This window comes from Gopherus evgoodei, chromosome 1 (genome assembly GCF_007399415.2).
Source record: "Gopherus evgoodei ecotype Sinaloan lineage chromosome 1, rGopEvg1_v1.p, whole genome shotgun sequence".
NCBI lineage: Eukaryota > Metazoa > Chordata > Testudines > Testudinidae > Gopherus > Gopherus evgoodei.
In genome coordinates, this window is record NC_044322.1 from 171,858,683 (window position 1) to 171,885,449 (window position 26,767).

Consider the following 26,767-nt stretch of genomic DNA (forward strand, 5'->3'; position numbering starts at 1 on the left):
GAAGTCATAACTTTATATTTAGGAGAAAGCAAGGATGTACATAAATGTGCTGGGACATCACTACAGGACAATCATCAGGTAATAAGAGGTTTACAGATAATCTGATTTAATTAGCCAACCATGAACCAGCACATACTGGATTATTTCATGCCAGTGTGAGCCTCAAAAGAGAATGCCAGCAGTACAATTATAAATTGACTATCCTGAAAATACTAAGGAAGACTATGCTTAGATTTCTAAGATGGAGGACAAAAGCAGAGAAAACTCCCCTGCTCTTCCAACGCTGAATCCCTTCTCCAGCTCCACTACACATCCTCACACATCAAGAGAAATGAAGCGTAGTTCTCTAGTCCTAATCTAAAACCCAAAGGGGCAGCAACAGTGTCTTCCCTTCCATAGAGAGGGACACTTAAGGGTGATATGTCCATGAAAACCAGCAACGTTGAGGAGCTTTTCCTTGTGTCCAGTTAGTTCTTACAGACTAACAGTGTTTTGTCCTGGTTTTTGGCACTCCCTGCAAACTAACTTAATGAAAGAGCAGCCAGCAAGTGTAGCTGGTGAAACTGACAGCAAGCTGTCTATGTGCAGTGACCCTCAGGGATCACCACCCACCCAGAAGCTTTTCATGTGTTGCCACCCTCTTCTTTTCTACTCCACTCACTTCCCAGGGTAGCTTACCTGAGGAGAGCGATAAGGCAGCGGTTCTGGAACTGTTTTTATAGTGGGGGTGCTGAGAGTCATTGGATCAAATTGTAAACCTTGTATATAATGGAAACCACTTTAAGCTGGGGGTGCAGCAGCCCTAGTTCCAGCACCTACGTGACAGGGAGCAGTGTGATTTAGTATATATATTACTGTAATGCCAGCGCCACCATCGTGGACCAGGATCTCACTGGGTGAAGTACTACACAAACACAAAACAGAGACTGTACCTGCTCCAAGGAGTTTACAGTCTAAGTATAAGAAAACTGGTGGACACAGACAGACAAATGGGAGCGTGCAAGGAAACGAAGACTCTGTACTTGTCAGCAAGATCAGCAGTGGTCGTTGCCCACCAATGGCCTAACTAGGGTCAAGTTTTTCTAATAAGCATCACTGAACAGGGGAGCTGTAAGGAAGGATTTGAAAGAGGCTGATGTGTTAATTTTTCAGATGTTTACGAGGAGTGTGAGGGGTGGCATGGAAGTACGAGAACCATAACCTTAGGCTCACTTCCCCTGGAAACAAAGGCCTTTATGTCAACTTTGAAAACCTTGTTACTCTACACCACTCACGTTCTTTTCCCCAGTGGCAGGTTTCTGGGCAGACTCAGGCTCCAAGCCCATTCTGTCACCCACGTCCTCTCCCCAGCACACATCACAGCATGAGTCTAGAGCAGCATCAGCAGTAGGGTAGAGGGAGAACAAGGGTATAAGCCTCCCAAGTCAAGTTGAGTGAAAGGTTCCTGTCTGGAAGGAGGTGGGGAGGAAGAAGAAGCTGGTTGCCATGTCTCCTCCCCTCAGCCAATATCATATAGTTCTTTCAGTGAAATATTTTATTCTTAAAGTGATCTACAAAGGAATTTTTACAAATATGCCTTTATTACTTCTCTTTGACATATGAAGAACATCTGAAAGAGGGTTGTCTTTGTGTGTTTGTGTGTGTGTCTGTGTGCGTGTGCGCGCACATGATTCTGAAGGTAACTTACTTTTTGTCTGACCACTCTAAAGTATGTCAAGTCCAGTCTTCTCTGTTTTTCTGGAAGAATTTTATGGGTCTCAGGGATGTTTACTGTGAGCTTCTGCACCATAATTTAAAAAGGGATCTTTAACAAAGACATTCCTTCTCCAGTGTGTTCAGTCCAAGTTGAATATATGTTCAAAACGCTCTTTAAACATATGTGACTCAAAGCTCTTCTCACTCCCCCTCTTCCATCTGCTCAGCTTTCAGCATCTTGACTCTTCTGATTTCATTTCGCTAGTTCTCCACTTTTCACAGAATCTTCCAGGCTAGACAAGTCCTGAATTTCTAACGAAAACCAGGAGAAATTCCCCAAGAAACCTACTGTTTATTTTAGTCTTTTCCATATGTTTTCAGTTCTGTCTCTCCCCCCTCCCTCCACTGAAGTCATCTTTAAGGAAGTAGCTCTTGGGGAAGGGATCCAGACCAAACCAAACCAAATCCTTTTCTTTGGCTATGAAAAAATCTCCTGCCTTCAACTCCAGACATGTCCGCAATCTCATTTTATACCCACGTGAATCAACACTCTTCCTTACAAGGATAGTTGCAGAGGAGGGAAAGATAACCAGAGGGCTATTAGATTTTCACTCAGAGGGAGCATTAAAAGGCTTGGATAAGAGCCTTAGGATACTTATGTGAACTTATTGAGTCTTGCCCATCACTAGTCTTGTTACAGTTATCCAGTGCAGATAATGATATTTTTTAAAATTAAGTTCGAGGTTCAGAAGATCTGAGATGTGACTGAACTTCTGTACAGGGAAATGTGCAGATAAATTCAGAGCGCTAAATGGTGCTGATTATACTCACAGTCTGAAATTCCTGTCCTTGTTAGAACCTTCTATTTCAGCTGTCCATTTTATAATATCCTAAACTCCCATTAAAACATTTGTTGATATTAATGCTCAATTCCATTTCATCTACATTTTTACCATCTGGGATGAATATGAAATTAGGTTAAATTTTATACATTTTGTCCTTTTTACAATTGGGATTTTTTTTAAAGAAAAGGACTGGAATCTTTTTACAGCAAAATTTTTGTTCACAGAACACAAAGCTTTGACCTTAATCTTACGTTGATGATATAGTTAAATAGATTGCATTTCAGAAGTAATCTGTTCATTCATTGAATATATTGTGTTTATATACTACTGTTCATCACTTCACAAATTATATATAGCTCCAGTGAAATCCAGTTATCTTGTGGATTGGAGAGTTGCTATACATGTGTGTGAGAGACAGTGTTCCCGTGTACTTAAATGCATACCTATGTATTTTGAAGTACTCTACGTACTTGTATTTTATGTATTCTGTATTTGTATTTAAGTACATTTTAAAGATACCTAAAGCATAAGTAACTTTTTTTAATCTGCAAGTGCTTTTTCAAAATACTTTATATAAAAAAAAAAGAGAGAGAGAGAAAATCACATCCCTCTCAACTGGCCTGGATTCTGGTTGGGCCCCAGCAGATACATACCTCTCTGTGCCCTGCATTGAAAGAACAAGCCCAATATGCACATCTTTTACTTTCTCTTCCCCTATGTGCTTATATTATTTATGTAGCTGTCCATATATTGTCCATACAGTCGCAGAAAATGTGGGAGTTGAAAGGACAAGCGTTTATATTTGTACTTGTATTTATAAATACCTAAGTGCTGTTTCCATGGCATACTGTACTTAGAATCAAGGCTTAATTTGTAATGAGAGAGGTGCCAGGGCTCAAGCAATTTTTTTTTACTTTCATAACTGATTCATCAAGCCCAGAGGTGCCAGGATTATGAACTGCCAAGCCTAGAGGTACCAAGGCTCAGCCCTCGCAAGCCCTGGCACAAATTAAGTACCGCTTATAAGTCTTTCTGTAATGGTGTTTGGCACTTACACGTAAGTCCTTTTTATCAGCACTTTCAGAAAACCTTTTGGGAGATGGGGAAATTTTCGTAGAATCATAGGGTTAGAAGGGACCGCAGGAGTCATCTAGTCTAACTCCCAAGGGCACTCTTACTTTATTTAAAGAAAGGGAAGGCATATTTTATTATCATATTTGAAAGACCCCATAAACTGCAAAAGGCAAGGGGCACAGTTGGCCCTGTTGGGATTTAAACCTATGTTTCCAGGAAGCTTAGATTATGATTATTATTTTTATTATTATTGTATTTATTATTATATTAAACCTGATGCTTGTATCCTCTACGCCACCTGTTCAGGAATCTATAAAGAACCTCATAGGCATTATTAATGAAGAAAAGAGCCATATGAATAGGGAAAAAGCCCTTTTCTCCTTTGCCCTCCAGCAAGTTTGCCCATATTTTTTTCTTTCAGGTTTCACATAGTATCTTTTGCATACTCAGTATACCTAATTTAACTGATGGAGTGCAAAGTATAGAAAATGGAAGCTTCCATTTATTTACTAGTATCTTCATAAAGTGAGTACAGATTGCAAAAATCTTTAAGGTGTTCATACATGCTGTTAATGTCTGTCTACCCAAGAACATTTACTGTTGGTACTGCGGGAAAAAAAGTGATACACCTCTATCATTTAATGTCCTCAAATTATTCAAAACGAAAATTAAAACTTGCATGAAAGGGAGCAATTAAGGATTTTAACAAATATGTCTGCTTATGTAAGAGTAGGGCGATACTGTTGTAATTGTTTCTTCTTCGTCATGTTCTTTTTTTTTTTTTTTTTTTTCCGATTGTTTTAAGTCCGGAATCTTTAAACTGCTATTAGTCCAGCTCTGTGAGTTTTGATATTCTTTGAGAGAGATAAATGGGGAACTCTCATATCATTGTTTTGGGACTTTGTGAATACACTAAATAAATAAATTGTGTGGTGACCTTGATTTTTAAGCAGACCTCTGTTTTTTAAAGCAAGTTTTTACTGGTCTCTTATGCCAGATTAACTGGTGTTCTGCCTTTTATTTTTAAATTGTTATTTTATTCATCCACTGACAATGCAGGATTGTTCCCTACAGATAAGCGAGTACTAATTTTAAATCACACAAGCAAGAAAACTTTTCTCTTTTCAACTGGGAGACTATTCCATGTTCTAGTGAACCTCACTGTTAATATTCTGTTCTAATAGACACTCTAGACTTTTCCTTTGATCACTTTAATTCCTTCACTCTTAATTAAACTTTCTGTACTATCTTAAGTAATTCCTCTCTGTCCTTGATGTTTATACCTTCCAGATATTTGTACGTGGTAATGTTAAGCTTAGCAGATGCCTAGTGCACCTGTAACATACCACCCATCCATACAATATCAGTGGTGCCAAGCATTCACACCACTACTGGGATTCTACTTGGACTGGTGCTGGACTAGTGTTGACAGCAAGCACTGATGTGTCAGCTTTATCATTTCATGTGATATTCCCATTTGACTTTCACAGTGCTCCAGCCCACTCTTCAGTGATGCCTTTGACAGCTCAGAGTACTAGATGGGTCACTGGTCTAATGGCTATATGCAGGCTTCTGATGTTCTCATTTCTCTCTAGCCTCTATTTGTCACTGTCTGTGTATGCCACAGAGGTTCCACTGCATTAGATAGGTGAGGAGGAATGTGCTGGGCCCCATGAAAGCATCTGGAGGGGTGCCCTTGCTCCAGTCCCTGACCTAGATCACTTCTGCTTCTGTCTCCCAAGGAGAGAACTCGGGAGGGGAGGAATCTGTTATTTCATCTGGAAAATAAAATAGGAGAGACCAGACATAAACTTAAAAATTGAAGGCAAAAAAGATAAAATCGGGCTCTTTAGCTACTCAGGCAGAGGAACCCAAAGGTAGCAGTGCTTGTCTTAATAGATACCAGGCCACATGTGGTCTGGCATTGGGTCTAGAGGTTGCTGATAACTCTTTCATCCTGGTTGCAAATGTGGGTGCATAACACGGCATAGACTCTGCCCTTAGAAATGCACACACAACTTCTCGGGCAGGCCGGACCATTCAAAGAAAGCAATGGAACAAACCAAAAATGAGAACAGGTGCAAATGGACGTATATTACAGGCATCACGCCAGCTGCCTAAGGGAGTACTCTGAGATAACTGCAAATATTCTTAATGTTTCAGTGCTTGCAGGGATGCTTATGCCCTGTGTATGTGGTGCATTGCGTGCGACAGTGGTAAGGTGGTTCGTGTTGGATGTTCTGCGCTGCTGCAGTTCCACCAGTTCCATTAGCAACAGCAGATAAGATTAATAGAGTCAGACTAGAAGGACTCCTGCATAAAACAGACTATTGAACCTCACCGCTCCTTTGTGGCTGAGCTATAGCTTATCTTTTAGAAAGACATCCAGTCTTTGTTTAAAGATTCAAATATTAGAGAATCCACCATGTCCCTGGGTACATTCTCCCTCCCAAACCCCTACTCCCCAAAAAAGCTTAATTACCATCACTGTTAAAAATATACAACTTATCTCTGGTCTGAATTTATCTAGCTTGGGCTTCCAGCTATTAAGCCTTATTATGCCCTTTTCTGCTAAATTAAAGAACGGTCTGTTATCAGAAATCTCTTCCCTATATAGGTTCTTGTGATTATTATGATTTAACCTTTTCTTGGGTAAACTGAACAGACTGAGCGTCTTAAGTCCCTTGATATAGGACACATTTTCTAGACCTCAAATCATTTTTGTGGCTCTTTTCTGAACCCTTGTTCATTTTTCAACATCCTTTGGACTCCAGAACTGGATAAAGTATACTAGTAATGATCTCATTAATTCCATATACAGAGGTAGTACCATACCTTTAGTCCTTCTTGATGTTCCTGTGCTTATATATGCACGGATAGCTTTATCCCTCTTAGCTACAACATTTCACTGGGAGCAGTTGTTCAGTTGCATATCTTGGTGACACCTATGTACTTTTTCAGTGTAACTCTGTTTCAGGATACAGTCCACCAATCTTGTAAGTTTGATCTACATTGTTTGTTCGATGCAGCGACATTGGCTGTGCCTCTGCTAGCAAACTTCATAGCTGTTATTTTCCGCCAATGGTACCTGCTCTGAGCAGGGTTAGGTGACATGTTGGTCTTCGTTACAATTTCCACTGTTACTGCCATGGGTGGAGTAGCATCAGTGAAGAATCACAGGTGTGAATTTTGTTAGGGTATACAACTAGTGGCCAGATTTAAGTGCCCAGCACACACAGTTGGGTCCAGATTTTCCAAACAGCTCAGCACCCAATATGCTGAGCTCTTTAGAAAACCTGATCATAAGTATCGCACTGAAAACTGGGTATTGAACACTTCTGAAAATGTGCCCCTTATTTAGACAACTACATGGGAGAAGAGCTCTTGAAAATCTGTCCTTAAATGTATGCATGGCCTGATTGATCTTACATTATTCAAAATGCCCATGATCTTTTTTGTGTGCAATAAATTAAAGGTTAAATTTGCATACTTATTTATTGCACAATTATTTCATCCAATTGCTTTTTTCCACTTAAAACTTTTCTTCGTGATACATATTTTAATTTTTTTTTCATTTTTAATAAGTTCTATTAACTGTAGTTTCAATAAAGAGAAATACATGGAGGAATTCAAATGATTGTGACAAACATTAACCACAGAGGTAGAAAGTTGCATTTTTTAAATGATTTAAGAAAAGTACAAGAAGTTTTCTCTTCACTCAGTTGAAGTTCCAAATGATCATAGTTGGAATTCATCAGTGCTAATACATTTTTTCAGTACAGAACATGGTACCATAGCAGGAATGTCTTAATCTAAAACAAATTATTTTCCTTGTCTTGCATTTGTAAAGCATCTTGTAAATTTAAGACACTCTGTAAAAGTTTTGTAATAAAAACAGCATGGGCGTCCAGCAAAACCATGTAAGTTGTATGTTTGTGGGTGAAATTTATGTTTAGTGGTGTGACAACTGGAGGCAGATTGGTCTGATGAGCACAGGAAAGAATTAGGGGCCAGGACTTTCCCGAGTTCTAATCTTGACTCTGAAACTGTCCAATTTACATGATTTTAGGAAAGTAAGGGACACTTCTGTGTCTCAGTTTCCTTATCTGTAAAATGGGAATAATGTTTTACTTTCCTCACAGGTTTGTTGTAAGAACTGTTGTACACTACATATGTACAAAATATTATGATTAATAAAATGTATGTTGGCTACTAACCATGTGGGTGAATATGCGTAGGTGACTGAATTATATGGCTATATTGACATTACATCATAATTACATAATGACTCCAAGAGTAGAAAATATTACAGCTTTTGCATTTCTTGACTTTTTGTCATTGTAATTGTATAACTTAACATTTCATTCACATTGGGGTTTCTGGCAAGGAACAGGAGAGTTTAAAATAAAAACAGTAAAAAGAAATTGTACAGTAACTCTTCACTTAGTCATCCCGGTTAGCGTTGTTTCGTTGTTGATCAGTTAGAGAACATGCTCGTTTAAACTTGCCTGATACTCCCTTATAATGTTGTTTGGCAACCCCTGCTTTGTCCACTGCTTGCAGGAAGAGCAGCCCATTGGAGCTAGTGGTGGTGGCTTGGAAGCAGGGTGGACCAGCAGCCCCGCCCCCATCAACTCCCCTAAGTTCTCTGTGCAGCAGCCACTCAGCAGGCTATCAGTTGCCAGCAGTTCAGCCGTCCCTCCCCCGACTGCTGTGTGCTGCTCCTGCCCTCTGCCTTGGAGCTGCTCCCGTGAGCCTCCTGCTTGCTGTGTTGGGTGGGGGTGGGGGGACGCGGGGGGGCTAATATCAGGGTATCCCCCTCCTCCTGCCTGCTGCTTATCCAATCTCCTTAGAGCAGGGGTGGACACAACAGGGCTCAGGACAGAGGGAGCCTGCTGGCAGCAGCTGCTGTCTCGACTTACTGATCTACTTAAAAAGGCCATGTACTTAGAGAGGGGTCAGCGTACCTAAAGGGGCAATGCATATCTCTCTCTCATATACACACACGGTGTGTGTGTCTTTGTCTGCCGTTCTGTCTCCCCTCCCTCAATCTATGCTGCCTTGTAGACTGTGAGGCTACAGTAAAAACAATGTGTTAACCTTCGAGGGCTTAGCTGTTCTAGTTCATCATTGAGCAGTAAGGCATTCCCTGGGAAATACCCCACCCTCTTCCACCCTCTGACTCCACCATCTCAACCTAGCTTCACAATCATCATTGCTTGTACAGTATTAAATTGTTTGTTTAAATTGTATTGTGTGTGTTTGTATGTGTATCTATCTATCTATATATAGTCTTTTGGTGAAAAAAATTTCCCTGAAACCTAAACACCCTCCCCCCATTTACATTAATTCTTATGGGGAAAATGGATTAACATAGTTTTGCTTAAAGTCGCATTTTCCAGGAACATAACTACACCATTAAGCAAGGAGTTACTGTACTTAGTAAGAAAAATATTAGGCCCAATCAGGCTTTAAAGACTACGTATAAACATAGTAGAGAAGGGTCCAACTTTTTGCAGCTGGTGTTTGCCTGGAGGGTTTTATTTGTTTCTGTTGTTATGGTTGTACCTTTGCAATAGGTGCATTTTGTTTAAATTAAATCTTAAAATGTTCAAAATATGGTAGAGTGCAATAAAAAATATGGAATAACCCTAAAAATTGCGGTATAGCAGATGGTTGTGGAGTCCATGATTTTCAGTAAATCTCTGCTAGAAAATGTTTTCCCTTGTTACTTAGCAGTTGATGGTTGCTACTGAATCATGGAAGAATGGGTTGATTATCTCATAGGAGTGTCTTTAAAAAAAACAAGTATTCTTGTTAACCCTCCAATGCACTGATCAACTTAATAGCATAGGGTTTTTAAATCCATGTTATTGGGAACAAAACACATCTTTGAGGACAGAATGCCAGTGAGAGGGATTTTTGAATAGAATGTCCTTGGACTGCAGGATGGTTGGGGTTTATATGGTCTCTGTAGATGCTTTAAAGTGTGTTTGTTTTGTTATATGTTTGTTTTTAATCTTTAGTAAATAAATAAATTAAATAAATAAAGCATGTGGTTTTGAAAAACGTGTCTGCTGTCAGTTTATGTGCCTTAGGTAGTGCTGAGTGTGTTTGCTCTTTGCATGTTTCCTTTGCCAATAGCTCATAATCTCTTAAGTAACGTACTGAGTGGAAGAGTTTTTCCTGAGCTATAAAAAAGGGTGAAATCTTTCTCCTATGCCACAATTTTTTATATATATTTGATATAGAAGTTTTATAAAGCTAATCTCCTGACTGAAGTTACTTGAATGGCTTCAGTCTACTGGAAAAAGAATAATGTTCGTTCCTGTGTTCAAATGAACTTTATTTAAACTAAATTTAAATTGTGCTTTTTTCCCTTTCTCCTATAAAACTCCTACCCTAGTCCCCACCACAGCTGCCAGCACTCCTGATGCTGTTGACAAATACTTGGAGACACCTGGTGATGAGAACGAGCATGCCTATTTCCAGAAAGCCAAGGAGAGACTTGAAGCCAAGCACCGTGAAAGAATGTCTCAGGTAAGTCATACTAGTTGTTCATAATTAAGGCTGGTGTCTTGTCGGATGGGTCACAGGATTAATGAATTTCTTGACTTCTTGTATTTTGGGGAAACTCACGAGGCTTTTACCTGCTGCTCTTCCAGTCTACAGTGGAGAAAAGAGACCAGTTGTTTCCGTCGTCTTCAAGTATATGTCTCTGTGCATGCTTGATCATAGGATACTCACATGCCTGTGAACTCTCGACTGGAGAGTGCAAAGCAGCATCTGCAGGCCTGCACCTGCTCAGAGCAGCACCTTATGCCTCCAAATAAGGACATATGGGGAGGCACGGGCATGCTGCCATTTAGTTCCTTCTCAGCTGCCTACAACTCGATGGAACAATTACATGTCCATTTATTCTCAGCTTTCTTCCGCTCTTAGTTTATCATTCTAGAATTTTTTCCCGTATTTTTGTAGTTACTGTTATTTCTTCGGTCTTGTACAGTTGTATTTAGAAGAGGGTTCCCCTTCTTTTTTTTCTGTTTTCTCTCATTCTTTCTTTGGTCCACTGTCTCTTGGGTTATTACAAAGATCCAGGTGTTTAAGCCCTGTGTGACGGGGTGGGTTGCGCACCACTAGGATGGCACCTCCTCCTGGTCACTCTAGGGAATAGCTCACAAGGTCGATGTTCCTTCCTGCAGTTGCATGCCGTACTCCACCTCTCTTTCTGGATCTGCAGCCCCTCTCTCGCTCCATGAGCTGCTGCAGCCTCTTTAAGACTTGGCCTCTCAGCCAGATTACCTAATGGTTTCCCCATCTGAGGTTGGAAAGTCTCTTCCCACAAATAGGCTCAGGCAGTCTTCCTACTCACTACCCCCCAGTGTCACTTCCCCAGTGGCCGGTTGGGGAACCCAGACCCACCTCCTACTTCAGGTTCTGGCTCAGGGACCTCTAATCAGCAGTCAGGGTCTGTTCTGCTCTGGACCTTGCCATGTTTCTCTGAGTCCTTTCGTAATCTTCTGGCTCTCCTTTCCTTCTCTGAGTCTGCCAGCTTCACCACTCCCTCCTCCCAGGGAGCAACTGCAGGCTACGTCTCTACAGCCTGCAGACATTGCTCACAGAGAGTTTCTACAGGCTTTCCCAGCAGCCCCCTCAGCTGCCAATTTCCTGCCTCTATAAATCCAGGCCAGCTCATTCCTTCCCATCTAGGCTCCCTCACTTGGTCTGGGGAACATTTAGCTACCAGATTCCTCTCAGCTGTGGCCAGTTGTGTTAATTAGCCCCCTTCTTAGTCTTCATTAACTCTTTCAGGGCAAGTGTGGTGTGAACCCTGCCAGACCTGCCACAGGTCTTTTCTCCATAGTGACAGACATTCAAGATGTCTCTGCTGCCTCAGAGATATCAACTTCACATTTAAGTTGAAGGTCTGTACAGGTCTTTAAAGGCAGATGTTGAAAAGATACAGAGGCTAGACTGAAGTTCTTTCTAACAGAGTGTTCACTAGTGCCAGAAGGGCTCAACTTTGGCCTCAGTATCCCAGGCCACGCTGCTGGCAGCAGCACCTTCAGAGGCTAGGGCTTCTGAAAAAAAAGATGATTCCTTCCAGGCACCGAGAGTTGCACACCCAGTTACTATCATCTCCCTTTCTGGGCTACAAGGTTAGAGAAGCTCCTCTATGAGCTTCACGGTACTGTGCTCACCACCAAGCCTTTTTTCTGGATACCATAACCGTCCAGCACCCCTCTGATTTATTTCCCTCAGAGACTTGTTTGTTCTCCGATAGACTCGAGAGCTGGCTTATGGTCTCTGGGAATTTACTTTCCTGCAACAAAGAGACAGTTTAGTAGGTCTCACATGCAGCAATCTAGGCCACTCCATTACAACCAATAACAAGTGTTTCCCAGCTCTTTAGACTTCAGAGGAGGAGATCTGGAGTTCTGAAAAAGGATCCTCTCCCTTGTACAGCAAGATCATCTGCACCTCCCTCTAAGAAACAGTTTTGACATCTCGGTAGAGGGCCTTGAGCAATCTGCATTCCTGGATCTTGTGCTTTAATGATTCCATCCAATGCCCCTTGGAGATCAGCTATCCCACTTCCTCCCTGCCTTGGAACTAATTACCTCAGAGAGAGAGATTTTGGAAGTGATCGATTTGGGATACTCCATCTGCTTCCACGTTATTCCCCCTTCATCACACATCAGGGACCCCCCTCACAAAATTCTCTTGAAACAAAAAGTCCAGTCTCTCCTACTCTTGTGGGTGATTGAGTCACTTCCCCCAAAATTCATCAGCACAGGGTTCTATTCCAACTAGTTCCCAAGAGGTGCAGAGGATAGAGACCTCAGATCCTTGACCTCAGAAACCTGAATACCTATTCTTCCCCAGCATTTCTGATTTGTCACCCTCAACCTTCAAGATGCCTACTTTCATATAGGTATACACTCATCCTGCAAACACTTCCACATCAACATTCTGGAGCTAAGAGCAGTTTCTTATGCTTGACATCACTTACTTCACACCATGCAGGGCCACTCCGTCAGGTAATGCTAGACAACAGGGCTGCAATGTCTTACATCAACTGACAGGAGTGGAGCAAGATTCCAATCCTTATGTGCAGAGTCTCTGAGGCTGTGGAACTGGTGCCTTTTATATCAGATAGAAGTCTTGGCTATCTGTCTTCTAGGCCTCCAGAATATAACTGCAGGCTCCTGAGCAGTCGCTTTCCTTAGGACCACAAGTAGGAGCTCAACAGTTCTGTCTTCCAGAGCATCTGCCAGATCTGGGGTTCCCTAGAAGCAGATCTCTTTGCCATCCTGAGCACTACAAAACGCCATCTTTTCTGCTCCATCGGAGGACATGGAAGATGCCCTGTTAACACTGTGGCCCCGTACCTTGCTGTATACTTACTTGCCTCAACCGCTAATACTTTACTCAAGCTGTGTCAGGAAAGCAGAAGAGTTATTGTCATAATGCTGTCCTGGTCAAGACGAGTGTGGTACTCGAACCTCTTTTACCTCTCTGTGATAATGCCTCTTCTACTTCCTCTTAGGAAAGATCTCCTGTCACAGAACTCAGGAATCCTGATCCATCCCAACCTCTCCTCCTAGAACTTGAAATCATGGGTTGCTAGATGGTTCTTGAGCATGGAGCTAACCTGTTCAGGGAAGGTCCAGTCAGTTCTCCTGTTTAATAATCACAAGACTTGCATTCAGAAGTAGAAATGCTACCATTCCTGATTTTCTCTTCACTCTTCCCAAGCCTCAGTGATTCCGCAATCCAAAATTCTGGACTGCCTTTTGGATTTAAGAATGCAAAGTCTATCTATGAGATCAATCAGAGTATAATTTGGTCACTGTCACCACCTTTAACTCACCCATCAAAGATTTCACAGTCTTTGCCACTCCCACAACAGGACTTCAGTTTGGTTCATAATGCTCAGAGGAAGTCTCCCTTTGATCTGATGGCTACCTGTTCTCTCCACCACTCACTCAAGACTTCATTCCTCATAACCATCACTTCAGCTAGTCAAATGGGAGGGCTTGGCATTCTCATGGCTGATTGTCCATATACCATCTTCTGAAATGACAAGGTTGCACTGCATCTCCATCCTAGCTTCCTCTCAAAGGTCTCTTTGGAATATCACATTAATCAAGAGATTCACCAGTGTTCTACCCAAAAGCTCATGCATCCAGAGAGGAGACCAGCTAGATGTCAAAAGGGCCCTTGCCTTCTTCCTTGACAACAGGACTAAGACCTTCTGGGTCTCTCCTAAGCTCTTTGTATCACTTGCAGAGAGAATGAAGGGCCAGCCTACTTCCACACAAAAAGACTAAGGGGGTTCAGGTTGCATCGTAACCTGCTATGAATTGGCTGCGATGTAGCCTTTTCACAGTGACAGCACATCCCACATCCTTGGCTCTATTGAAGGACTTTCCCAAAACAGACATTTGTAGGTCTGCTGCTTGGTCTTCTATCCATACTTTTGCCAAGCATTGCGCCATCTTACCTGCTTCTAGAGATACTATCTTTGTTGATACAGTCCTCCGAACTGTCCTAAACTTGCCTTCTCAGCACCCACCTCCTTGCTGAGTTACTGCTTCGGAGTCTTCTACAGTGGAGCAGCTGTAGAGATATAAGCTTGAAGAAATAGGCGCAGTTACTTACCTTACAATAACTTGAGTTGTTCAAGATGTGTTCTCCCCATCAGTAGTCTACCTCCTGCACGCCTTCCTCTCGGCTGTAGAAGCTCTGCTTTGCAATTGAGAAGGAACTGAGTGGTGTCAGGCCTGTGCCTCCCTATATGCCTTAATTCAGAGGCACAAGGCAGCCAAGAGCACATAAATTCATAGATGTTAAGGTCAGAAGGGACCATTGTAATCATCCAGTTTGACCTCTTGCACATTGCAGGCTACAGAACTTCACTCACCCATTCCTGAAATAGACCCGTAACCTCTGGCTGAGTTACTAAAAATCCTCAAATCATGGTTTAAAGACTTCAAGTTACAGAGAATTCACCATTTATGCTAGTTTAAACTTGCAAATGACCCGTGCCCCATGCTGCAAAGGAAGGCGAAAAACCTCCAGGATCTCAGCTAATCTGACCTGGGGGAAAATTCCTTCCTGACCCCAGACATGGTGATCAGTTAGGCCCTGAGCATGTGGGCAAAGACCCACCAGCCAGACACCTGGGAAAGAATTCTCTGTAGTAACTCAGAGCCCTCCCTATCTAGTGTCCTGTCTCTACATGTTGGGGATTTGTGCTACAGGCAGTCACGACTGGGCCACGTGCCATTGTAGGCAGTGCCATCATACCGTCCCCTCCATAAACTTATCTAGCTCAGTCTTGAAGCCACTGCTCCCCTTGGAAGGTTGTTCCAGAACTTCACTCCTCTGATCGCTAGAAACCTTTGTCTAATTTCAAGCCTAAACTTGTTGATGGCCAGTTTATCACCATTTGTTCTTGTGCGCACATTGGCACTTTACTTAAATAACCCTCTCCCTCCCTAGTATTTATCCCTCTGATATATTTATAAAGTACAATTGTATCTCCCCTCAGCCTTCATTTGGTTAGGCTAAACAAGCCAAGCTCTTTGAGTCTCCTCTGTCGGGTAGGTTTTCCATTGCTTGAATCATCCTAGAATCACTTCTCTGCCCCTGTTCCAGTTTGAATTCATCTTTCTTAAACATGGGAGACCAGAATTGCACACAGTATTCCAGATAAGGTCGCCCCAGTGCCTTGTATAATAGTATTAACATTTCCTGATCTCTACTGGAAATTCCTTGCCTGATGCATCCTAGAACCGCATTAGCCTTTTTAATGGCTACATCACACTGATGGCTCATAGTCATCCTGTGATCAACTAAAATATATCCAGGTCTTTCTCCTTCACTGTCACTTCCAACTGATAAATCCCCAGCTTATAGCAGAAATTCTTGTTGTTAGTCCCTAAATGCATGACCTTGCTCTAATAAATTTCATTCTATTTCTATTACTCCAGTTTACAAGTTCATCCAGATCTTCTTGTATGATGTTCTGGTCCTTCTCCATATTGGCTATACCTCCCAGTGTTGTGTCATCTGCAAATGTTAATAGCAAACACTCACTTTTTGTGCTAAAGTCAGTAATAAAAATGTTAAATAAGATTGGTCTGAAGACTGATCACTGAGGAACTCCACTAGTAACCTCTCTCCAGCCTGAGAGTTCACCTTTCAGTAAAACCCATTATAGTTGCCCCTTCAACGAGTTCCATCAGTTCTCCTATTAATCCGCATCGTCTCCAATTTAACTAATAATTTCCCCTGTGGAACTATATTGAATGTCTTGCTGACATCCAGGTAGATTAGAACTACTGCATTTCCTTTGTCTAAAAAAATCAGTTACCTTCTCAAAGAAGGAGATCAGGTTGGTCTGATGGGCATGCATGCATCCTACAGTGGAGCACACCTAGGAACAAAACATCTTGAACTCAAGTTATTGTAAGGTAAGTAACCTCTCCTTTCTGACTCTCTGCAGAAGGTGAAAGGATGTTGCTGCCTTATACACTAATCAGGAGAGACATTTGCTACTTACAAATGGATCGTATATCTGTGATTTGATCATAATTTTCCATGGCTTATCTGCGGTGGTGTGCAAAACTTTTTTTCTATGAAAAAACAGTGTTACTCATTAGAGAGCGAGAGCGAGAGATTGTTTATAGCCTTTAAGTTGGGAGCTTCCCCAGTCCGTACAAGATCATACAGTAGCAACTAAGGAAATCTCTGAAGCCTTGTTTATTCCTGTAGATATACGCACACTTTGCCATGTACGTGTTAAAATCAAAAGGGGGGAGTTGTGTGTATGTGCACACGCATGTGTACCCCAAGGTCACATGAAATGCATCTAAAACAAAAGCAGGGAGGAAGATACAGGCTTTTGAACTAAATGTTAGGCCACGTTATTTTTCCTTTAACCAGAAAGACTCATATAGTCTGAGACTCTACATACCATATTTCATCCTGTTGAACATTAGGAGCTGAGCTTATATCTCTTTCAGAAACAGGATTTGTAATGAGAGTGCCAATAGAAACTCTTCCAGTGGTATTTCCATAAGCAGCACAGAGGGAAAAAAATTTTTTTAAAAAAGAAGTGCAAAGGAAGTTTGCAGTACATACTAGGGACAGAACAGCAGACCCTGAAAGCTAACCTGGTACAAGTTGGATACACTGTACATAGTGTACAGGTATTTGTACTGTAATTTTTCCATTATAACTTTCGCTCTCTGCTCCTTTACCCTATTGGATTTTAGTTCTTTTTCCCGTTCTCCTGTATGCTGCCTATTCTCCTGCATAATGCAAAACCCATAACCTTCAAGCATCAGTGAAATTTTCAGACCTACGAAGAGTAAGTGAAACAGATTCACCCTACTTATTAATATAGCACTATAGTTATGTTTGGCACTCTACAAGTAAACAAGACAGATCATTGATACCTGACTCTTCATTGTTTTAAATCTACGCACAGCAAATATGACAGCAAACCATTAGGGCAGAGGGATGTATTCTTGGCTATTTGACCTATATTTCACCAGCAGCATAACAAATGAACGTTATCACTGCCAAATAAAGAAAAGGAAAATTCTGAAATAAGCCCATTGAAAACATTAAAGAACTGATCTCCTTTGCCTTTCAGAAAAATCACCATCTTAATTAAAATTACTTTGGTGGCCAAGCTGATAGTGCTGAAAATTTGTCCATTGTATTAATACATAAGAGAACCTAATTCAAAGCTGTCCTCAAGCCCTGTGTTTGACTAGTATGGGAGTGCCCCTTGTCTCCAGTAGATAAGCAGAGGTAGAGAGGAAATTATTCACTGAACTCCAATGGTGAAGTTAAGTAGTCTCATCTGAAACTCTTCGTGCCATTAGTAACAAGCTCTTGGTGAGGCTGCAGTAATAGAATAGATCCTTTTATAATACATCCTGGTGTAGCCTATCAGACAAAGAGAATCTATCAATAATAGCATTCTTTAAGTGTGCCAGCTGCAAGCAGTATCTTAAAATGACTGCATAGCTAAGGAGAGTTGCTTTGCAAATAAAAGGCAGTGTATAAAGCAGGGGCGGGCAAACTTTTTGGCCTGAGGGCCACATCGGGTTTTGGAAATTGTATGGAGGGCCCGTTAGGGGAGGGGGTCGTGGCCTGCCCCCCACACACACCCCGGGAACCATGCCCCGTCCCCTGACCACCCCTAGAACCCCCAACCCTGACCGCCTCATCCAACCCCTCCTCTCATTCCTGACTGCCTCCCCCCCAGGACCCCTGCCCCCATTCAACCTCCCATTCCCTGCCCTCTGACCGCCCTCACCCCATCCACACATTCTGCCCCCTGACTAGCACCCTGAACTCCCCTACCCTCTATCGAGCCTCCTGCTCCCTGCCCCCTTACCATGCTGCCTGGAGCACAGTGGCTGGCAGCGCTACAGACGCGCCGCCCAGCTGGAACTGGGCCACACCGGCTCCACCGCTCAGCACAGAGCACCGGGGGAAGCCGGGCTTTGCAGCTGCGCTGCCCCAGGAGCTCACAGCCCTGCTGCCCAGAGCATTGCCTCGGCAGAGCAAGCGAGCTGAGGCTGTGGGGGAGGGGGAACAGCGGGGAACGGGACGGGGGCTAGCCTCCCAGGCTAGGAGCTCAGGGGGCAGGCAGGAGGGTCGTGCGGGCCAAATGTGGCCTGCGGGCCCTAATCTGCCCACCTCTGGTATAAAGAGATGAGATTTTTCTTAATTATTCCTTACAATTTGGCTCACACAAGTAGAACCCAAAAACTTGGTTTGAGTTTTAATTGTGTTTGACTTAACCTTTAAGAATGACGTTTGCATAAACTACGTTTATATTTTCTACACAGCTGAAAGGTTCATATAGGAGAACTAATCAAATGTGTAATCTCCCAGAAAGCAGTATGGAGTGAGTATGCAAATAAAAAACAATGATAGTACTTGGAATTACGTCGATTAACAGGAAAAGCAGATAAATTGTAACTCCAGAAAACTTTAAAATAAAATTCTGTTAAAATACATGTTAGCAAGCATTTTTGCTAACTTTATAAATGAAGTAAAATGTCATACTGCTGGGAAACTATTTAAAGGGAGACTGAAATATTAAAAAACTTCTTAAAAATTAGTTTTTACTTATGCTTCAAGTATCCCATTGTCTAGTACACTCTTCTCATCATCTGACTTTTTTCCTCATGAAGATTGAGAACCGAGAGGCTAAGATTTGCAATGTTAAAAAAACTAACAGGATAAATAAATTGTATTTGCCTTCCCTCATCCCATCTCCAGCTACATGCAGAGTATTGCATCTATGTCTCAACTGCTCCTGCTCATAATTTATCCCCAGCAGGTTAGGTAGAATGACAGTGACAGTCTTTGATTGGTTTGGATGCCTTTATTACCCCACGTTTGCTTAAAGTGGAACTGCTAGCAATAGGTCAGTGTATTCTCGCACAAAATCCATCTATGGTTTCCCTTTGCTTACTGTGAAACTCTCAAAAATAAATTCTTTTCCTGCCGTGTGAAAATCTTCAAATTTGTAATGACTCAAATTGTTTCCCTCTCTGACTGAGTTGGTTCATGGATTGGAACTCCCAGAGGAGCACTGTAAAGCCTGATTAGGCTTGTATTGTGATTGTTAAATATCTTGACACAGCTCTGTGCCTCAGATCTTCCTCTATGAAAAAGCATGATCACATGGTTATGATGGTGACCAAGACTTGGGAAATCTTGGTCCATTAATGTGTCTGCCACTGGTGTTTTGTTCGATCTCAGACAAGTCACTTAGAGCCATATTTTTTAAAGTATTGAGGCACCTAATTTCCTTTTAAAATATGGGTTTTAATCTCTTGAATTCCACGTCTGTAACTGGAAGATAAAACTACCTCCTTTCTCCTATCGTTTATCTCTATCACCTAAATTATAAACTCTTCAGGATATGAACTGTCCCTTACTATAGTCTGTAAAGCACTTAGTCCAGTGAGGCCTTCTGGGGGTATTTAGGCACTACTGTAATACAAATCATTAATACGGTGGCCTATTTTAGTTTTTACCAACAGAAGTACCAAAAAGCCACCATCAAGAAAACCATGCTTCTGTGCTGACAAGATAGTTATTAGTCCATCCAAATATGACATTTAAACATTTTTCTATTTTGTCAATACAACTTCATCAGTTTCAATCTGCCCTAGTTCTTATTTCTTGTCCTGATGGGATTCTCCCTTTCCAGCTCTCTCTCTTCTCTGTGTCCACTGGTTACAGATGCACATGTGCACCCTTCTTCCTTCCCTCCCACCCCCTCCCCTTCCTATTCGCTGGTATTTTAAACATCTATTTAGGTTTGGTTGGTGAATAGCCTGACGGCACCAGCTGTTGTACTTTAGTCAAAGGAGAGCAGTATGTTTGTTTGTTTTTCCCCCAAGCATATTGAGGCTTTACAAATTATTATTCTTGAAATTCAGCAATATTTTAGGAATCATAGTTTGTGTTGGGATTTGGAACAGTTTAAAAATAATGTTTCATCTCGAAGCATAGTCCTGTTTACCATGCAAGTTGGATTTTGGGGAAGGTGCAATAAACACTCTACTGTCTTCAGTTTAATATTAATGCTTTCTTAGGGCTTTGAGTTATTTCTATAGTAATAGTGTAATTTAACAAACAAAATATAAAGTGGTTCCAAACCAAAGTGCTGAATTCTATTATTCATCCTACAGTGTAACTTTGAACATTTGGGTTGTGTATGTGAGAGGTGAGACTTAAACTTCTAGAATACCAGCAGATGATGGTTCTGCCTCTAGGCTGTTCAGAAGCTAATTCCCTGATATTGCTGTGGGGGGCCAAGCTTTGTGTGTCATGGGGAGATGTTGGTATGGTCTTTTATGGGTTTTTTATATATAGATTATATAGCATAGGCTAGCTTTCCTTCCTGAGATGGTGGCTCAGAGGGCATCAACTCTCCAGTGTCCCACGTGACACCGATAAAACATACAATTCAGATGGGCTGCTGCTACTCCCTGGACCACACATTAATGGTCCATGTCTCCCTCATCAGCCAGGCTCAGAGCAGTAGTCTTGGTAGGCCCATCCCTGCTGCCCACCACCAGTGTGAAAACCCAGCTTCTGCTGGCCATTCGGCACCACACTGGAGCAGCAGTCAATGCCAGCTATAGTGTAGGTAGGTCGGCACATATGATTCGCAGCTTGACTCTTTTTTTGTATTTCCCATACTTGGTGGGCAGGCTCTGGTGCTGGTATGATGCACTCTTGGGACCTCCCCACACACTCACAGTGGTAGTTGTGGCTTTCTAATGCAGTGGTTCTCAAACTTTTGTACTGGTGACACCTTTCACATAGCAAGCCTCTGAGTGCAACCACCCCCTTATAAGTTGTTAACACATTTTTTATATTTAGTGCCATTATAAATGCTGGAGGCAAAGCGGGGTTTGGGGTGGAGGTTAACAGCTCACGACCCCCCATGTAATAACCCTGCGACCCCTGAGTGGTCCCAACCCCCAGTTTGAGAACCTCTGTTCTAACGCCAATCTATAAAAAAGAGAAGTAAGGACAACGTGGAGAATTACAGACCAGTCAGTACCCAGAAAGACAATGGAGCAAATAATTAAAGCAATCAATTTGCAAACACCTAGAAGATAATAAGGTGACAAGTAACAGCATGGATTTTTTAAGAACAAATCATGTCAAACCAACCTAATGGTGCCTAACGGTAATAAGCCTTGTGGATAGAGGGGAAGCAGTACATATGGTATGTCTTGACTTTCTTAAGGCTTTCATACTGTCTCGCATGACCTTCTCATAAACAAACTAGGGAAATACAACTTAGATGGAGCTACTATAGGGTAGGTGCATAACTGGTCGGAAAATAGTTATCAGTGCTTCACAGTCAAGCTGGAAAAGTACATTAAGAGGGGTCTTCCAGGTCCAGTTCTATTCAATATCTTTATAAATTATTTTAGATAATAGCATAGAGAGTGCACTTACAAAGTTTGCAGACAATATCAAGCTGGAAAGGATTTGCAAGTGCTTTGGAGGATAGGATTAAAATTCAAAATGGTCTGGAGAAAATGGAGTACTCCACGTAGGAAGGAACAAACAGTTGCACATATACAAAATGGAAAATGAGTGCCTAGGAAATAGTAGTGCAGAAAGGAGTCTGGGGGCTATAGTGGATCACAAGCTAAATATGAGTGAACAGTTGCAAAAAAAAAAAAAAAGCCAACAGCATTCTGGGATGTATTAGCAGGAGTGTTGTAAGCAAGACACGAGAAGTAATTCTTGCACTCTACTCCATGCTGATTAGGCCTCAACTGGAGTACTGTGTCCAGTTCTGGGCACCACATTTCAGGAAAGATGTGAACGAATTGGAGAAAGTCCAGAGAAAAGCAACAGTAACGATTAACAGTCTAGAAAACATGACCTCTGGGGAAGGATGTCAAAAACTGGGTGTTAGTCTGGAAAAGAGAAGACTGAGAGGGGACAAAACAGTTTTCAAGTACATAAAAGGGTGTTGAAGAAGGAGAAAAATTGTTCTCCTTGACATCTGAGGACAGGACAAGAAGCAGTGAGCTTCAATTGTAGCAAGGGAGGTTTAGGTTGGACACTAGGAAAAAACTTTCTAACTGTCAGGGTGGTTAAGCTCTGGAATAAATTGTCTAGGGAGGTTTTGGAATCTCCATTACTGGAGATTTTTAAGAGCAGATTAGACAAATATCTGTCAGGAATGGTCTAGATAATACTTAATTCTGCCATGAGTGCTGGGGACTGGACTAGATGAGCTCTCGAGGTCCATTCTAGTCTAAGATTCTATGATTCTTCCCGCCCTAGCCCATAGGATGCACTGCCTCCTCCCACCCAGAGTCTGTGTGATCCTGCTGCATGTGAGGAATCATTTTCCACTCAAGCCTGGTTAATGTGTTTTCAGTAGTAGCAGTGCCTCCTTAGCTACTGAGCCACAGTTCTTTGGAGATTGTTGAGGTTATCCCCACAGTAGTACCAAGGGAAGCCACAACCTCAAAATCTAGGAAGAAAGCTCTCAACAGATATTCACGTTGGTGTTGTGATTTTGGCATTCTGAATTTCCTGAGATAGGTATCTGTACTAGCATGATTGATTTTATTCAAATTAACACACACACACACACACACACACACACACACACACACACACACACACACACACACACACACACACACACACACACACACGAAAATATAGCCAGAATAAATTCCTCTGGGCAAAGTATAATGGGATGTGGGTGATTAGCAGTTGTCTTAATAATAAATAACATTTTTATTACTCCCTCTTCCCTTTTCTCCTCGTATCCCTCTTACCCTCCCATCCCCCCAAAAAAAGTATAGCATTCATTGTGTCCTGAACCCTGAGGACTGTTTGACTTTGAAATGCCTTGTGTCTTAAATCTCAGCCTAGAAGTTGTCATTTTCCCGGCATGAAACAGACAAGTCTTTGAAATGCCATAAATCTGTATGGCCTTGATAGCTTTGTTCTTTCAATGAAGGAGAATAGCTTTATAAGCACATAGGAGACAACTTCATGGTCCTGAGGCAGCCTTTTTCTTCAAATGTATGTTTCAGAATGATTTTTCTTGTTGCAGTTGTTTGTTCTCAGATGCTAACAGGTTTTTGTTGGATTGTCATAATTTCTCTAAACCCGTGACCTAAAAAAAATAGAAAGTTTCTTTGGGTTGTAGAGTTGATGCATATGGATGGCTACTGGCAAAAAAAGATGATTTTTTCTCATCAGCTAGTGTAAATAGTGGCTTTTGGCACTTCAGATTTGACTGATTGCAAAAATCCAACCCTTAAAATACTGCCCGTGCAAATACTACATTGAATTTGTTTATAAAGATAATCATGCTATTCTACTTTTTCCACAAGCCATTCATTCTTATCGCACCAGAGTTAAACTCCGAATCCCAGAATTTTCATCTCCTCAGCCAGGCTGTGAGAGCTGACACTTTATAATCTCACCTCCTGTACCCTGAAGGGTTTAGAGAAATGATAACAGGCTGTGAAACCTGGTCTAGCCAAATATGTCGTTATCACATTGCCTACAATGCTTGTTTTCATCATATGGATTAGCAAAATGACTTTGACTTGAAATTTCAAGGTTAGTTTTGAGGACAAAGATCAATTGTTTGGCAAAGAAATTTTGTTTTCAAAAACTTCTAACTGCAAACTCACAGTGAAAAGGAGTATTAAAGAGAGGTTAAAGGTCTGATTCAAAGCCACAAAAGGGGAAAAAAAAATCATAGAGTTGCTAATCTAGGCTGATGCTCAAGACTTAACACGTACCATGGTGTTTTAGAAAGGTACAGTGACTTGAATTAATGCTGTAGTTTCCATGTTCTCTCATAATTCAGTATTCTAAACAGAAACTGCCTGTATGGTCTGGGCAAGTTTTTAAGGCCACCAAAATCATGACCTAAAGAGACAAGAGCTTAATGTGCACTTAATGCATCGTAGAGGGGGAGGGATAGCTCAGTGCTTTGAGTATTGGCCTGCTAAACCCATGGTTGTGAGATCAATCCTTGAGGGGGCCACTTAGGGATCTGGGGCAAAAATCAGTACTTGGTCCTGCTAGTGAAGGCAGGGGGCTGGACTCGATGACCTTTCAAGGTCCCTTCCAGTACTAGGAGATTGGTATATCTCCATTTATTATTATTATTATTACCACCCTGTACACCAGGGATCTCAAATTCAAATCACCACGAGGGCCACATGAGAACTAGTATTTTGGCCCAAGGGCCGCAACACGGACACCTTTTCATGTAAAGGTACAAAACTCCACCCCTTTCCCCCACTCCGCTCCTTCCATGATGCTCTGCCCCTTCCCCACCCCCATTCCAGTCCCTTCCCCAAAGTCCCCACCCCAACTTCACCCCCTCCTTGCCCCAATCCAACCCCTTCCCCAAATGCCCCACCTCTTCTCCGCCTCCTCCTCTGAGCACACGGCTCCCCGCGCTTCCCCCCTCCCTCCTGGAAAGTGCTAAGCACTGCCAAACAGCTGTTTGGCGGTGGGAAGCGCCTGGAGGCAGGCAGAGGAGCAGGGACGGCGGGTGAGGGGAGCTTGGGGCCGCAGGAAATAACTCTGGGGGGGGATGAGGGAGGGGTACGGGGAGCTTGGCGGGCTGCAGCAAATAACTGCGTGGGCCTTGTGTTTGAGACCTCTGCTGTACACTAAGAGGTGCATTTCTAAATGCAACACAATGTTGGATCCACAAACCACTGGTTTGATGGTCTCTGCACCTCTCCTTGTTCCACCATTATGATTAGGCTTGGAAGGTTTAGCTTTTTAAACAGTAAATTTCAGTTAACATCAATTTCACCACAATACTAACCCACGAAAACATATTTTTATTGATGATAATCTAAATTTACAGATAGGCAAAGTAAGAAAAATGCTGCCTGGGAATTTATTAGAGTTCGTTATGAGCATATTTACTTTGTATATTTTCACATGCAATGCTGACTGTTTGTATTTTAACAATTATAGAACACAAAGACTTCTTTAAATTTTACACTTGAGTATCAGTGTCCTTGCAGCAAAAAGAAAATACACTAGGTCACAGATGGCTCAACAATCTTACCCACAGCACTAGCTGCACTGCGTAGGAAGAAGCCCAGATTCCCTAAGGGCTTGTCTACACTGGTAAGTTTTGTCACCAAAAACTGCCTTTTGATGACAAAACAGCAAGAGCGTGCACACTACAATGGAACTTTTGTCGCCAAAAATGCCCAGTTTTGGTGACAAAAAACTTCCAACCCTATGAAAGACTTTTGTCTTTTCCCCTCCCTTTATCATCTGCAAAGAGCCAGTGTAGACACTGCTGATTGTCTTGAGGACAGAACTGTCTTCTGCCAGTATCCCACAATGCCTGCCCTGATGCTATGCTCAGTGTTTTAATCTCTGCTGCCCTGCAGGTATGCATCCCTCCCCTTTCAAAGCTTGGAGAAGTATCTGTGTGCTGCTTTGTTTGGGGAACAAAGAGCAAATCATTGGAATGCTCCTGTTCTGCCTGGCACTAGGAACACAGCAGCAGGCAGACTGCTGTTGCAGGGGGAGGGGGACAGACTGCTGTGCTGCTTTGCCATTCCTCAACACGGAGAGCTCACAGAGCTACTCAGGATGCTGCTCTCGGCAGCTGAGGGGGCTGTGGGAGAACCTGGAGAGAATCCCAAGATGCACAGTGATCAGCTCTTCTTTCCCACAACACTGGGGTGCATACCCAGGGTGCATTGCTCACCCTGCTGATGGTGTCCCCAATGTGGACATGATCCATCGACAGGAAGCAAGCGTGAACACCCTTTGGCAATTTTTGTTTTGTCGAATTTTGGGTGTCAACATAAGTTTTGACAACAAAACTTGGTAGTGTAGACAAGCCATAAGAAATGATGATCCTCCTACTCAACAACCTCCCAGGCAGCGACATCTTCAAAATGTCTGTTTTGACCCCGTGGTTGAGGGTCACGAATTATCTCCCTCTCCTGATCCAACATAACACCTATTCTCCTCCCACATTAGAGCGATCATCTCTCCCATTTCCTACCTTCCTGGGCACCTACCAGCTCAGATGGATGGATCCTGGAGGTGATTTCTCCAGTTCAGCTCCTTATCACCCTCCTCCCCTGTTCCTCTTCAGGGACACCGCTCACAGAGACTCCTTATAGCAGGAAGTACAATCTCTCCTAGTTCTGGGGCCGATCGAACTTGTCCCACCAGATTTCATCGGGAAAGGTTTCTATTCTTGGTGCTTCCTCATCCTGAAGAAAAGAGGGAGATGGAGATCCATCCTGGACCTCAGGACTTTAAATACCTTTGTCCACTCCCAGTCGTGACTCTAATAACAGCAATTCCCTCTCTGGATCCAGGAGATTGGTTTGTTTCCCTCAACCTTTTAGGATATTTATTTTCATGTCACCATTCATCCCTCACACAAACTTCTCCTACATTTTGTGGTAGATGGACCACTACCAGTATTGCATCCTACTCTTTGGCCTCTCTGCCACCCCAGAGGTCTTTATCAAAGTTCTGTCAGCAGCAGCAGGCTATCTTCATTAGAAAGGCGTCATAGTCTTTCCGTATCTGGATGA

General features: G+C 42.3%; 1 protein-coding gene across 1 annotated transcript in view; it reads left to right on the forward strand.

Annotated features, from left to right (window-relative positions):
* APP (amyloid beta precursor protein) overlaps nt 1–26,767 on the forward strand; it is a 360,227-nt gene that overhangs the window by 238,176 nt on the left and 95,284 nt on the right. The window contains 1 exon segment of the mRNA XM_030579633.1: nt 10,021–10,154. Coding sequence (XP_030435493.1) covers nt 10,021–10,154 — 134 coding nt within the window.